The following is a 16044-nucleotide window of genomic DNA, read 5'->3' as shown; positions in this document are numbered from 1 at the left end:
CATGTGGCGTTTGGAGGCTGGCTTATGATTGGATGTGGACAGTAGGTCACTGAAGCCATCGTTTGACTGTGACAGGCAGGTATACTATTGAAACAGTGGGTGCGCACAAGTTGCTATGGTGTGAGAATGTGGGCAGTGTGAGCTGTTTTTGTGAGAATTACTAGGCTGCTGTTGGCCTTGGATAATTGATTGAGAGGCTGTGTGGATGTGTGGTCTTCAACCAAGCTGAACGTGACCTAACAGAGGCATCTGTGGTGTTCACCAGATGTAGGAGTGCATAGGCTATAAGCCATGAATAATTTAAAACTGTACAGTTTTGAGGGAATTCGTGGAAGGCTTAAGATGCATCTTGCTGGATGTGTAAAGCTTTAACAGCTTTGCATTTATTCATTTTTTTTTCTTATGGGAAGTAATATTTAGAATTTGTTTTTTACTCAATCATTTGCATTTCCTTTTCAATTCAGCAGAGTATGGGCTTGCTTTTTTGTGCAGGGGCTTGTTAAAGAAGGGTATTGGAGAAGCAGTCGCACTGGGCTTTCGTTCTTTAGAAAGCTCAGTTCTTGGTATTTTTAGGGCAAAGCGTGGATGTGAAATCAATGTGACACTTGGATCTTGATCGTTTTGTGTCAGTGCATGGTTCCTCTGCTTTTGCAATTACTCCTTGCTACCATATCTAGAAGAAAGGATAAAGTATGACAGAAGTTAGTTTAAAAAAAAAAAAATTTAAAAGAAAAAAAAAAATATATATATATATATATACATGCTAAGAAGGAAAATCTTTATCAACTGAAACCTTACTTTTTATTCTTCTTTGTGGGGTCTTATCGGCTTGAGATCTTTCACCATGTAAGTTATATTGGTGGTACTATATTGGTTTCTATTATTGTTATGAGCAACTTAATTTTAGCTGAATTACAGACTGATTGGATGGATGTCAGAATATAATCTTACAGCATTTTACTGCTACGTCAGCATGTTTAATCTTGTATCAACCTAGAAAGTAGGCAGAATTTTTTTGTGGAGTGCATCACAGTAAATTCTGTGCTGTTTTGTTGGAAATCTTAACAAAACTTACCATAGAAAAAAGATTTTAAGTGGTGTGGCTTTCAAACAGTATTTTGTTTACTTATCACTGTTTCCTACTCCTTGAATTTTTTAATTCTCCCATTCTACTAGCAAATCTCAGCCAACTTTCAGTATGTGACCAGCAATCATTTTTACTTATGCCCCTTTCTGTTTTAACCCTTCTCTTCCTGCCTCTCAGCATGCAGGGATTCAAATAAATTCTGGGATTTTTTTTTTTCACCTGCTAATAAGCGATCATATGTTTCTTTTCTAGGCCGAATTCATCAAGCTATGGTAACATCCCTGAATGAAGATAATGAAAGTGTAACTGTTGAGTGGATTGAAAATGGGGATACTAAGGGCAAAGAGGTAAACTTAATTATTTTAGAACCTCACTGTTTTTAAAAAATGCATAGTCTCCATGAACGTTGCTTTGGAATTTGCAGTGGAAAGGAAGATAAAATACCAGACTTCATTTGTTCAATGATTTTTGGCTACAGACTTTTGAATGGAAGCTTTTGGGCAAACATTGTTTTCTGTTGTGTTAAATTTCACTTCCTGATATCAGTGTCATAGCTTTCAAATAGTGCTTTTTATTTATAGATTTTGAACCCAACTACAAAGGCGGAGTTGTTAACCCCTTTTTACAAGTAGAAAAATCAGTTTTTTTGAGAAGGACTTGCAGTTCAGACAGGAAACTAGTGGGAGAAGTGGATTAGAATTGCATTTGTTTGTTTTATTGAGAAACTTAACTGCTACAAGGTTTATTTACGTAACTTATTTTTGGCAACAATTTTTCAGACTTTCATGCTTTATGAAGTGATGTCTTTCTGTGTGTCAGTTATATTTTGTTATTCCTTCCTGGAAGTTTTGAATCTGTTTAGCCTGTTCAGGGTGAGATTTGGAGAAGCATCTTAGAGATAATTACACCTTACCAGTTGGATGAAAACCTACAAAACAAAAAAATACGAGAATGTTCTGTGACTTCATTACGTGAGCTCATCCTTCTGGACACAAAGAATCCATACAGTAATTAGATCTTTAAAAGTTCCAGCCTGGGGAAATGACAGTCTAGAAACAAAAACTATTTCAAAGCCTTTAGGAACCTAAGTCTCCATGGATTCTGAATGAAGAATTCTGATGAAAATAACAGGGTAATATATTTAATACAGCTTGAAGTTGCCTTTTATTTTTGGGGTAGTTGTAATTTGTCTGTCTCTTTTGCACTGTCTGAGAAATTTCAAATATCTAAGATTTTTTTAATGCTATAAAATACTGTGCAGCATAGAATACTCTTATTTTTTGCAATAATGCTAGATACTTCTGTTATAATTTTATCACACTATTGAATTCTGAATATCTTTTCACCATTATTAATACATCTGTTTTCTAAAACCTGTACATTTCAACTAATATGATAACTAGCACTTCTGATTTTTTTTTTTTGGCAAATTTGAATTGAGACATTTCCAGTTACAGAATTATAAGACCTGTTGAGGAGTATTTTTGTTTATTTTGGGATATATTATGGGGTATGTTTTGTTTATTCTCAAACGTAGCAGAAATGAACAAGATTAATTTGTTCTTGAACTCATAAATATTCTATTATTTTAAACAGATTGACTTGGAGAGCATATTTTCACTTAATCCAGATCTTGCACCTGATGAAGATATTGAGCCTAACACAGAGACACAGCCTCTACCTGCTCCATCAGCCAAAGTAAACAAAATAGTTAAGGTTGGTAAAATCTATTCATACTGTAGTACAGAACTCATAAACATATTGTTATGCTTGAATTTTTACATCTGACTTCTGTCCTTGGATCTACTCGTTGAATATGTTCCATTTTTCCCCATGGTGAATGAGGTTTTCTGAGAACTCATTTGGCAGGGTTAGGAACTAATACTTACAGCTAGATATAGCTCAAGGAAAAGATTCATAAAAGGAGATTGTTTTGAAACAGTTTGTATAGTTCAAGCAGTCTCAATCCTAGGCTCTTCAGAGATGGATTTGACAATAATCACCTCTCTGTTGTATTGATGATGTTATTCTGGAAGCCTAGGCTAGGCTCCAGTTTATGTTTTAAATTATGAAGTGGTCAAATATCAGAGATTTCTGTCTTTATAGGGTCGACGGACTGTGGCACCTGTTAAGAATGATGCTCCTGCTAGAGATAATAGAGGTAAATATTGTATCTTTCCATATCAGGGAAACAAACAATATGGAAATATTCTAATGTGGAGCTTTTCTGAGATTCTTTAATAGTGGCAATGTAGAAGACATGGTGTATCATTCCTAGAATTAATCCTGTGTGTATTTAGGAATGGATGCTGTATGAACAATGTTTATGTGCAAGTTGAAGCAACATAGCATCGAGGGAGTTAAGGTGAATAAAATGAAGGTGCAGAAACTTGAAGTTCATTAACTGTGCTACATTAAATGATACATGAACTTTTACAAATGAAAACATCAGTTTGTTTCAATTTGATTGTTTCCGTATACTACAAGTAGTGCGCTTAAAATTCTTCCAAGTTTTTAGCTTAGTTGTCTAAGTTAGTAGTGAAAAATCTGTAAAATCCACAAAAATACAACAGGAGGATTGATGAAATGAAGTATTAGATGAGTACAGATGCAACACATTCATAATATGGAAAGGAGTAATTATTGCCTTTTTTTTTTTTTTTTTCATTTTCATGGCTGTTTTAAGCATGACTTACTTAATCTGGTGATGGTGATCACTCTTCCAAACATTAATTTTGTGTCATTAATTCAAACTTGACTCCATTTCATCTGTTTAAACTTACTTTTTAAGTGGGTTTGCATATCTTTCCAAGAGTTCAGACTCTTTTCAGGTGGACAATAGAAACCACTTCCTGCCTACTGCCTTTTGTCTTCAGCGGTGCAAACCAAATCAGAAATATCGTAAGGAGAAAATAGCTTTTCAATTATTATTTTCAAGGTAATATAGTCTATATTCGTGACATTTAGTTGATGGGCTCTCCTCACATCTGTACAAATTGTTATTTGTAGTAAATGCTCTTGTTTGGTGTGGAGTAACTCTGCAGCTTGCATTTCAGTAGGTATTGTGCATCTTACTATTTGCAGTGTACCTAAGGATTAGTTCTTTTCTTTTGTAATTAAGCTTTTCTTGGCATACTTTCTTGTTTAGTGGAATACATCCATGCTGTAAAGTAGATCATATTTGGAAGTGATCTGGGAGTTTTTGTCTGTTCCTTTTGAATCTGTTTCCACAGTTTTCTCTATGTTGTACAGTATTTTGGCTTTTGGAATGTCATCTCTAAGCTATTAATCAAAACTGTTACCTTCAATTTCATGCTCTTCTGGCAGAGTTCATTACTAGCATGTACAAGAAACTGCCAAGCTGAAGCAGAAGCACTTCAAGCACCTTTTCAACAAACAAAATATTCAACTCTACCGGAGAGGCTTTGCATGCTCACTACTCACACTGCATTCACTGGGAAGAGATAACATTGTGTCTTTAGAAAAGTGGCATTCTTATCACATATGGAATCAATGCAGAAATTTAGGTAGACGTACCCCTTTCAACTAGATCTCAAAAAAGTTTATTTCTTCCACTTGTAAATTGAGCTGTGTTTGGCTGCCTTTCACTTGTATCCCTTTACTCCTTCAAATACTGCAGGTTCAGTGAGGTGAGACTATTTTTTAATTTCTTAAGAGTGAAACTGCGGGTCCGTTTTCTTGTAATATAAATAAAATTACATCACTAAAGGACCATATGTCTCCAAGTATATTCTTCATTCTATGTACATAATAGGTTTTGTAATAGAATATGTAATAATTTGCACAGGCAGCATAGGTACATCATAGTTTGTTGTGTTGGTGTATGAGAGAAAAATTTTCCTGTCATGTGAGGGGAAAAAAAACTGAGTAGGAATTGTAAGAAGGTCTCAGAAAAGCAGGTAAACAGAAGGAAGAAAAAAAAGATTAAAAGTTGAAGGTGAAGCAAATGGTCAGCTTACATCTCTTTGATTGTTACAGAAATTAGGCAAAACAGTTATACGTCACATTCCCTAGAAGTGTTCAAGAAGTGTGTAGATATGGCACTGAGGATGTGGGTTAGTGGATAATATTGGTGAATGGTGGACTAGGTGATCTGAGGATTTTTTCTGTTAATGATTCTATGATTCTATATTCATTAGAATTAAAAAAAAATCTGCATACTGTCTTTAATAACGAACTTTCCATGTATGTATGTGTGCATATCTCACTTCCCTCTAATTCTCAGTAAATTATATGTCAAAAGAGGACTAGTTTTATCTTATCATAATAAAATAATTCAGAATTGAGTTGATACATTATTAGTTAACATCTGGATCAGCTTTGTTCTTTTCTTTTGCAGTGGCTGGTTCTGCACGTGCACGGCCCACTCAGCTTCCTGAACAGTCATCTTCCTCACAACAGAATGGTACTGTTTCAGATATATCTCCAGTTCAAGCTGCAAAAAAGGAATTTGGACCCCCTTGTATGTAAACCGTATCTCAAGGATTCTTTCATCCTGGACATTACATGTAGATTCTCTTGGATTATGTTGCTGTTCATAAAGGACAAATGGTCTGTAGGCTTCCTTATGAAGCTTTTTCAGAGCACAGTGGCTAAACAAAAGTTCAGTTTTGCCATAATTGGAATTTATTTTTCTTTTATCTTTCGTTATCTTTTATCTTCACATAATGAATTTGTGGGTTTTTTATTGTTGTTTTTTGTTTTTGTCTTACATTTGTCTAGACTTTTTTTTAATTTGAACCAAGAGATCACATGTACTTGTCCAAATGTTTTTTAAGGATCACTTTCCTTATAATTTTATTTTTTTTTAATTACTGTTCCATTTCCCTTCATTTATTTGATAAATTTTAGACACTGAATTCCTGTAATTATCTTGTACTAACCCTGATTTAATTGAAAAGGTGGTAGATATAAATAGGTGTGTACTGGTTATTGATTAATTAATATATTTGAAGTAGTAGTGTAATTGCTAAACTCATGCAACACACTGAAAATATTTTAAATTATATCATTTTCTCCAAGCACGTAGAAAATCTAACTGTGTGAAGGAGGTTGAAAAATTGCAAGAGAAACGTGAAAAAAGAAGGCTACAGCAGCAGGAACTTAGAGAAAAAAGAGCTCAGGTTAGTATTTTTAGCCTAGATCATGCTTTTTTTCATTCATACATAATTTTTTTGAACAGTGGTAATCCTGAAACTAAATGTTTTTTCTCCTGCATACAAATTTGATACATTGTTTAGCATTGCATATTGTGCATATTTGCATTGTTCCAATAACTTAATATTTAGACAGTTTTCCCACTCTTTTTCATCCTACACAAATAATTTTGTGCAATTACTTGTTTTCCCATATGTTATTTCATAATCAAGTGCTGATGATACCTATATCTTAAGGATAATGTGTTGATTAAAAACCATCAAGCTTTGGCTTGAGATATTTCAATGTTACGACAAATTGTTCTTTCTGATCTTTGACACTTTGTCAGATAAGCTTTTGAGGTTCAATTTGATTTTTATTTATTTTTATTTTTATTTATTTATTTTTTTTTTACTTCTTTAAACTAGTCTATGGCTCTAAAGTTTAGCTTTTCATCATGCAGGCAGGTTGGGAATAAATTTTTAGAAACTTGTGTGAAAGAGATGAAGTTGCTAATCCTGTCAGGAAAAAGATCTCCTAATAATAAATTAATTTCTGTCACAGCAGTGTAAAAGGTTCAGCAAAAGTAGCAGTGTAATCTTGTTGGCAGGCTTGTGAGTATGTGTTAGTCTCTCTAAAGAGCAGTACTGATCTGCTGCTGACACAAGTACCACCACTGAGTAAGTAATTCACCTAGTTTATTTCATGCTTTAATAATGTTTCTAAGCTGAACTAAAAGGACCGATGTTGAATTCATGTTTTCTCATTTTCTTTCATTTAAACAAATAGAAAACGTAACTATATATGTGAGGAACAAGTAATTTTTATAACTTAAAAATTCTTCGACATGGTACTAAACCTGAGATTCTCTTTTTATTATTTCTGTGAAGACACTGTTCTGCTGAAGTCTTTGACTTCTGGCTGAGGAAGATCTTATTGTCTTGTTGATCTGTCTATATCTTTCGTGCATTCTGTTTTGAAGTACAGTGATAATTAGGTAATCACTGTCTTCTAGTGGGTATGACTTTTAAGTGGAGTTAGAAGAATAATTACCTTTTTTCTGCAATATGTAATAGCCTTTTCAGAATTATAGCAGGAAATACTTAAGCTATAATACATTTTATATAGACTTACTCTGAGTGGTTTTAAGTTTGCTGTATTTAGGGTTAAGAACATAAAAGCGTAGTCAACTTCTGATTACCAGGCCATAGTTTTGTCTGGGATGGGGGTGACTGTTCCACAGATGCATAGACATCAGTTGGCTTTATTTCATCTTGTTAACACCAGTGCAGTGCTTTCTGAAAGTGCCTATGCTACTTCACTTATGTGTGATGAGCCATGCACAGTTCAGTAAAGCATGTGGACCAGAACTAGCTGAGTATGGCATCAGTAGGATGTCCTGAAACTGAAAATTGACAGGAAGGAGTACGTAAGGAATTCTGCAGCCTTCTCAGCTTAGATGCTCTGGCTGAACAAGGCTTAGGCTCCACGCACAAGTTCTTGTGTGTCTTTTTGCTGTGCTATTCATGGTTCCAGGTTTAGGGATGGGAGGCCATGTATCTGGATGTAGCATATTGTGGAACCTTGAGATTGCTTTTACTTCTCAGAACTTCCAGGCATGTTGGAAAAGTTGACAGTGCATCCAAATTACTGTTAATTTGTTAATTCAGGACCAGTAATAGAATCAAACTTTAACTCACTCAGATCTATTTGAAGCGGCCAGAATACCTGCACTGTTTTGTGAAGCATAATAACGTGAATAATAGTTCACTCACTTCTTCACGGTATAGTCTTATGTCTCAGATTGACTATAGATACTAAATTAATAGAAACACTGTAACTGTTTTCTTTCATGTTTAGTAAATTAGCTACATCAGTTAATGTCTATTTTTCTTTATAATTAAATACAGAAGGTATTGAAACTTGTCAATGTTGGGGAAAAAATGTAAGAAATTCTTTTGCTTACTTTCATAGGATGTTGATGCTACAAACCCCAACTATGAAATTATGTGTATGATAAGAGATTTCAGGGGGAATTTGGATTATAGACCACTGACAACTGCTGATCCAGTAAGTACCCAGGCAATGTGGAAATGTTTTATATTTATTTTTTCTGTGTCTTTTTAATGTTTTCAGTATATGAATGTAGTTTTGTCTGCAAATATGAAAAATAAGTAGCTTAGTATTAGTATTCTTTATAGCATGTGTTTGTTTTTTCTAGATTTTCCTGGGATACGAAGGGATGCACAGACAATACCCTTTTAGGTTCCTAGGAAAATCTCACTGAATGTGAAGATTTTTGATTCCTTTATATATAGCTGAAATATTTGATAATGTGTGATTTTTTTTCAAGCTGATAAGAGTCTTTGGTTTGCATTTGAACTGCATTATCAGATTTTTGTGGTCTTTGTTCCAAATCAGTGATTGTAATAATTTCCTCCAATAGTTTATCCAACCTATTACAGCTGGATTTGCTTACTATGGTGCAGTATGTACCAGGTACTCTACAGCATCACTATCTGCAAGTAATTTGGTTATTTTTGATGCGTGGCTCTCCCTTCTAGTTTCTTGCAGATACAATTGGCTTTTGCTGTTTATATGACTCACGGTCTTTGAAAAGTCTCTTCATTTAAAAATTGATTAATTCATAAATAGAAGTAAAATAATCTATAACTGGAACTTAGATATAGTTCACTGAAAGATTCTTTCCTTTATAGATTGATGAGCACAGGATATGTGTTTGTGTGCGAAAACGACCACTCAACAGAAAAGGTATGACCTTTCAAGATTTTGCAAAATTCTTTCTCTGAAAAGCTTCTTCTGATTGTAGTGTCCTTTGTAGTGAAGAGATCTACAGTACTGAAAGTGAAACTGTTATACTAGAAAAAATGTTTGACAGACAATTCATAGATCTGTCACAGTGTGGATAAAGGGAGGGACAAAAGTAATGTAGCTGCCACCATTTTATGAGCTGGGAGTAGTCACAGAAATTGCAGGTTTTTTTACATGGTTATCTATGGTGTGTTTAGTTGGTCTGGAAATTAATTCTGCTTTAATTTCTTGAGCATTCTTATATTGTGTTGGGATCACTTTTCTTTTAAGTTATCCTATAAGTAATCTCTTCATCAGTGAGCTACTCCATGGAAGTGTTTTTTTGCCCATTTTTATACATGCGTTTTTTTTTGGTTTTTTGGTTTTTTTTAAGCTCTTTCAAGTGGTCTTCAATAAAGCATTGAGGGAATTATTCAGATGCTGCCTAATGTTGATGTTCCATGATATGTTGGACACCCAAGGGTATCCAGAAAATTTTCACAGAGCTAATGAAGCAGTATTTCTTATGCCTGTTTTTAAATAAAGAGTATGAAAAGATCAATGGTAGTAGCGTACAATGCACTGACGAGCGGAAAAAAAAAGTTTGTGTCCTTATTTCATGAAGAACACGTCAAACATACTACCTTTCCCTTTCCATGTTCTGTATTTTGGAATTCTGTAAGATGTTCAAATCAGGTCTGCCCATCATTCTATCAGCCTCGTACAGGTAAAATTATCACTATAGTCTTCAGGTATTCACAGCGCAAATCATTTTGTGAATTGACCTTGCAGGAAGTAAATCTTCAGGTTGATAATTTATTTTAGTGAGGTACATTTGCAGTTGAGAAATGTATTATGGGTTTCATAGACAGTATTCCAAATTTTCGTCAGCAGGGAATGCAGGTTGTTAGAGCTGGGGGGGGAGGTAAATGTCTAATTGCAAACAATTCTTAAGGAAGTAACAGCTTTTGACTGCTCTAGTAGAAAGGCTGTTTATGTAAATAATTGACCTTCATATATTTATTTTTACTGGTGTTTATTTCTTGTCCGTGATTACTGAAGAATAACTGCATTTTATTTTATTGCAATGCAGTTAAAATTTTGATTACGTTATGACTTCAATGCATTCTTGTATTGGCATGAAATGTCATGAAGTAGTAATCATTGTACTGTTTGATGAATGTGTTGTCTGATGAAAAGATTTCTATTTGACTGTGTAAAGCTACATCTAATTTTTGAGTTACATGCCTTAAGGAAATTTATGTAGAATTGCAAGTAGGACAGATTACTGATCCTGACTGAATACAAAGGATCTTGATTTTCATGCATATCATGGACCACTGGGCTCTCTATATTTTGCTGACTCTTATCTCCCACAATAATTAGCCATAAATTGCATTTCTGCTTAGTAATTATAACCTGGGAACTCACTGTTGAAATCACATCTAGATAGCTTTTGCTCTTTCCCATTGATAGAAAGCATCATTGGCATTTTCAGTTTCTGTTTTTTTACTTAATTTACTGTAGCATACTTTTTAAAACGTTTACTTACTGTAACATTTGGATTTAGAGAAAATGAAATTGCAAAACGTAAAAATAAAGATGGTTCTTCTAAAGATGTTAATTTCTGTTTTGTATGCTGGACAGTTCAGTTAGTAGCTACAGTGTCCGGTTTCTCCAGAGAAGTTATTTATAAAAACTCACAGTGTATGGCAGTAAACTGCAGAAGAGTAAATAAACATTGGTAAAAGAACACAAATCCATAGAAAACACTATTATAGAATACACTGTGAACCATAACTGATCTTTCTTTTTCTTCTCAACTTTTTAACACTTCTCATGAATTTCTCTCCACTGATTAGGTTTCCAAAATGAAATCTTACTTAGCAGGTTGCTATCCAGATTGCAGTCGTTTTCACTGATGTTACTAAGAAGTAGCTGTGTTATGTGAGATTTTATAGAACTGTAAACACCAGGGTGGAAAAAAGTGTTAGTAGATAAAAATCTGTATTTCACTTATTTTATAGAAACTTTAATGAAAGACCTTGATGTAATAACAATTCCTAGCAAGGACGTTGTGATGGTACATGAGCCAAAACAAAAGGTGGATTTAACAAGGTACCTAGAAAACCAAACTTTTCGTTTTGATTATGCCTTTGATGAAACGGCTCCAAATGAAATGGTTTACAGGTATGTCATATGCTTCTTTTATGAGTCTTTTTTTCCTCATTTATTTACTGTGTCAGTAACTGTGGGCTTACTTTAACCCTTGACTCCTCTTTATTCTAACTTCTTTCACCTGTATAATTAGAATATAATTCTGCTTATGCTGAAGTTTTTGTCTTCAGTGTCACCTCCGTCTCTTGACCTTACTTCTGCTCTCAGTCCTTCTCCAAGCCCCACTTTGCTAAACTCTAGCCTGTATTGCCTGCCTTCTCAGACAGTGAATGTTTTGTTTTCAACAACTTCATTGCTATCCATCTGTTTAGGCACTATTTTCTTGTTAGTTAGTATGTGTGCAGCACCTGAGGCACAAGTCATTGCTACTACAAGAGCATTGCTAGATTTTTTCATGCTGCTGAGAATTCTGAGCTGATTTGTCCGTTGGAAGAAATTCAGCTGATGTAACACAGATCTATTTGGGAGCTAATTCATCTTGTTGAAAATGGCATAACTTTCTGATTTAAAAAAATAACAGCAACAAAGACAAATGCATGTGCATCCCCAAGGAATTTGGGTCTCCTTTTTTTTTTTCATTTGGTCTTCTGTTTTAGTTTCCCAGTTGGCACAGAATAATGCTCAGAATGCTTTGAAAAACCTTATCAGAAGTTGCTACTTGCATTGTACCATTCAGTGAATGGATTAGATACAGTAGTAAGCAAGGTGCATGGTAGGTGCTAATTTTGGTATGCAGTTTGAGTATTGTGAATCTTTTTGTGAGGAATGTTGATATTAAAAAGGCGTTCGTTAAGATAACTTTCTGAATGTTTGGAGAGTGCTTCACATTACCTTAAAGAGAAGTTTTAGTGCTTATTTTTAATCCAGCAGTCAGGAAGTGAAAGCATGATATCCTGATTCAATGCTGTGGGTGGAGAGGAAAAAGTATATAGCAAAAGATTTGTTGAAATGTGTTGAAAATGAAAATTTGTTTTATTCTTGATAGGTGGAAGAGGATAGCAAAAGGCAAGCCCTTTTGGATGTTAGTGTAGCATTAGCACAGTGTGGAGGTTTCACACTAATGTTTGTCTTCTGGTGACATCTTTTCTTGACACACAAGGCCTGTGGGAGTGCCACCTAGTTGGTGATGAGCTTATTGCAACAGTATTTCTCCTGCTTAACAACAGTTCTTTAATTTCCATACTTCTTCTTGTTCCTCATGTATCTTTGAGAGTGTACTTTTAGCTGTAAAAAACGTTTTGTCATACAGCATCATCATATTTTTGTATCTAATTTCTTCTGTGTAATTTTCATTAGTTACCTAGTAGTGTTACTTGAGCAAATATTCGAAGATGTTTGTATTAATACTGAAATGGTATATCTCTGGCCTAGGTAGTAGATCAGGATACTTTTTTTTCCTTCAGACAGCGTGGCATTGATTATTACTTGAAGAATAGCTTTCTTCCAGGTCTCTAGCATAATTTAAGAGCAAAATATCGTAGTGTACTCCCAGAGTGGGGAAGAAAAGTAATGTGGTTACTCCTGTTTTCTTTGGTGCTAAAATTACTTTATTTCTATACTGAAAAACATTTTTCAATTTGTCAGGGAGAAATCTCTTACTTTTCTTTTGGTATTTTAGTGTAAGCTGTATTTGAAGTGTTTTTGATGCCTTAAGCCACAAAACTGACTTGCAGTTTTCCTTTAAAAATGCTTACTAGTTTTAATGGTATGTGTTTTGAATTTTTAAAGGAGAATCAGAATTTGTATTTTTGTAAGATCAGTATTACAAGTTGAGATTCTAGGTGAGGGAAAGTTTTTGGCTTGGTGGTAATTTAGGTTGTATAATGCTTTATGAAATCTTTTCTAGGCACGATTGTGTTTTGCCTTATTTTTAAAAAATAATATTATCTTCCCTTTTTTTATAAATAAAAATAAATAATTTTAAATTCAACTTAACAGAGATAATGGAATATGCTTCTTGGGAGGATAGAATCATAGAATTGCTCAGGTTGGAAAAGACCTTAAAGATCATCAAGCCCAACCACAAACTAACCAAACTGCGCTAATTCTGACAACCCTCCGTTAAATCATGTCCCTGGGCACCACATCCAAACAGATTTTAAACACATTTGGGAATGGTGACTCAACCATAGGGTTCTTGAAATTTGTATTTAGAGTACACAAAGAGCAAACAGATAAGAAAATATCTGGTTGGAGACATAGGCAGTACATGCTTGGAAGGAGATAAGATTAAGGCTAATCAGGTATCTTTAGGTATGTTTTTGATGAAAATTAGTGACTGTGAAATGCTTGTCTGCTGAACAGGTTGATCTCACCTGTTCACTCATAGTAATTTATTTGTTTATCCTGGAGTAGAATGAAAGAAGCTCCTCAGTGTTTCTATAAGCAGTCATTCCTGTTTCTGTCACCAAACTTAGTGTAAACACCTTGAAGTTTAGAGTCTTACCATTATTTTTTTTAGTAGAAGTAATGCTCTATTAGGTTACCCTTTGCTTTTTCAAGATTTTATTGAAGTAACTCTGTAAAGCACCTAGAGGCAGTAACAGTGTGTGTTTTGTTTCTATTCTGATGAACTTAGTTACATCTCTTCTTAAGCCTTTTTTCAGCATACATAACTTCTCAAGATATTAAGAATCACAATGTTGTTTTTACTACATATCTTAATAAGAAAACTTAGAAAAAGAAAAAAAAAATTGAACATTTTTTATATTGGCAAAACCTAAGTATTTTTCTGTTTTACTGTTCTATTACATATCTTCTAATACTGTCTCTGTCAGAAATTTTAGGGAGATACAAACTCCATGTAGTAACCTTTGCTGTGTTGCATTATTAAAACAAGTGTTTTGTTTTTTTTTTTCCTGAGGGTTTAAAGAAGGTTAACAATGTTGTAGAAAAAATAGGAGATGCTCTTTAGCTATTGTATAATTTCTTAAGGATGTTTTAATGTGTTAGAACTCCTTTAGCCTCTTTAGTTCAAGAATTAATTCGGAGATATTCTTTGCCTTCTCACGGCACAGAACCAGTTTTATCACTTCTTGCCTTAAAGTGTATATTGTCCCTGTGGTAGTGGAATCTTAAAGTATTTTTGTTTCTTATGGGTTTTTTGTTTGTTTATTTGTTTGTTTGTTCTGGGTTTGTTTTTTTTTTTTCTTTCATTCTAGGTTTACAGCTCGACCATTGGTAGAGACCATATTTGAAAGGGGAATGGCCACTTGTTTTGCATATGGGCAAACAGGCAGTGGAAAAACCCATGTAAGTATTTCTTCTATATGTAAGCAATAATCTTTTGTTTTTATGTACAGTGCACTTTACTAAATTCTATGGATGACAGAGATCTAAGTTCTGTGATTTTTATCATGTTCATTTTGGTGTTTGATTTTCTTATTTTTTATATATAGACTATGGGTGGTGACTTTTCAGGAAAGAACCAAGATTGTTCAAAAGGAATATATGCACTTGCAGGTGAGTCTTTTATGGTCTTTTGGCTTTTCACAAGCAAGTTGATATCAGTATGTTGTCTTATATTTTCTACAGTGTTTTGTACAAGCATTAGAGTGTGTATTTTGTATTACAGTGAGACTTCAGAAACATCAGAACTTGTTCCTAGATCTGTAGTCTTTACATGGCCAGATAAGTGTATAAATAGAGTGTTTCAAAAATAAAATAAAGATTATGGTTGAGTTTACTACTTGGGGCCTTCAGCATTTTCCATTGTAATCCGGCAGTATAAACTGTAGTGACTTAAACTTGGTTGATTTATCATATCTTCTTTATTCTCAAATTATGAGAAATGCTGGCTATTATGTAATAATGAGTGTTAAATGAAAATGTGTAACTAAATTTTGGTTTATTTGGGTAATATATTTGTAGCTCGAGACGTCTTTTTAATGCTAAAGAAACCAAACTATAAGAAGCTAGAACTTCAAGTATATGCAACATTTTTTGAGATCTACAGTGGTAAGGTAAGGAAGTACTTCTTCATAGCAAGATTGTGAGATTGTTATGTAATTATCGGGATTTTATCATGTAAATGCTTTATTTCAAATAATTATTTGTACTTTTCTTCCAAACATTATGCTACAGGATTTGAAACAGATGTCTTTTAAGACTAATTCCTCTCCTACTGTTCTACTTTTCTCCCCCTCTTTCCATAAGGTTTTTGATTTGTTGAACAGGAAGACAAAATTAAGAGTGTTAGAAGATGGTAAACAGCAAGTCCAGGTGGTGGGATTACAGGAACGAGAAGTCAAATGTGTTGAAGATGTTCTTAAACTTATTGAAATAGGCAACAGCTGCAGGTATCTTCCGTAGCTTCCACTAATTTTTCATAGTAAATTAATGAATTAGAACACCTCTTGTTATTTTCTGTCTCTGCATAGGCTTTTTAATAGGCAGTTGGTTTTCTGAAAATATTGACTGCAAGGAGTAAGCCTACCTGCCTTTTAGTATGAAGATAGAGTTTCTCTGCCTCTTAGAGACATGGAAGAACAGACTTTTCTACAGTATATGAACTGCTTGCATTTATGTAACCAGCTTACTGACTTAAATTCACATTGTTTGAAATCTGGAATACTGCCAGATTCTTCAGATCTAAAAGGCCTTTATATGAACCGACAGAGGTTAAGCATAAAGTTTTTTTCTTTCTTAAAATATAACTTCACTGTTTTTAAAATTAGTCTTTCACATGGACTTGTGCTTCATGAAATAAAAAATGTCACTGGCAATTTTACATGTAAGCTCTCTTGTTGTCTAGAATAAATATGTCTTTTATTCTTGCTTTTAAGATGGAGGTAAAATACTAAAAATCTTCA

The 16044-nt window shown here is 33.9% G+C and overlaps 1 protein-coding gene across 2 annotated transcripts in view; it reads left to right on the top strand.

The window, feature by feature from the left end:
* Positions 1-16044, top strand: part of KIF2A (kinesin family member 2A) — a gene marked incomplete at both ends in the record, with an annotated part of 51157 nt that overhangs the window by 19516 nt on the left and 15597 nt on the right. For both annotated transcript variants that reach the window (XM_079548901.1, XM_079548900.1), the window contains 12 exons: positions 1340-1434; positions 2684-2803; positions 3194-3248; positions 5448-5570; positions 6131-6231; positions 8219-8314; positions 8962-9016; positions 11083-11245; positions 14395-14485; positions 14632-14695; positions 15104-15195; positions 15389-15531. In XM_079548901.1, coding sequence (XP_079405027.1) covers positions 1340-1434; positions 2684-2803; positions 3194-3248; positions 5448-5570; positions 6131-6231; positions 8219-8314; positions 8962-9016; positions 11083-11245; positions 14395-14485; positions 14632-14695; positions 15104-15195; positions 15389-15531 — 1198 coding nt within the window. The remainder of the gene's footprint in view (positions 1-1339; positions 1435-2683; positions 2804-3193; positions 3249-5447; positions 5571-6130; positions 6232-8218; positions 8315-8961; positions 9017-11082; positions 11246-14394; positions 14486-14631; positions 14696-15103; positions 15196-15388; positions 15532-16044) is intronic.

This window comes from Tetrao urogallus (genome assembly GCF_951394365.1).
Source record: "Tetrao urogallus genome assembly, chromosome: Z".
Classification (NCBI taxonomy): Eukaryota; Metazoa; Chordata; class Aves; order Galliformes; family Phasianidae; genus Tetrao; species Tetrao urogallus.
This window is presented reverse-complemented; position numbering and strand designations above follow the sequence as displayed.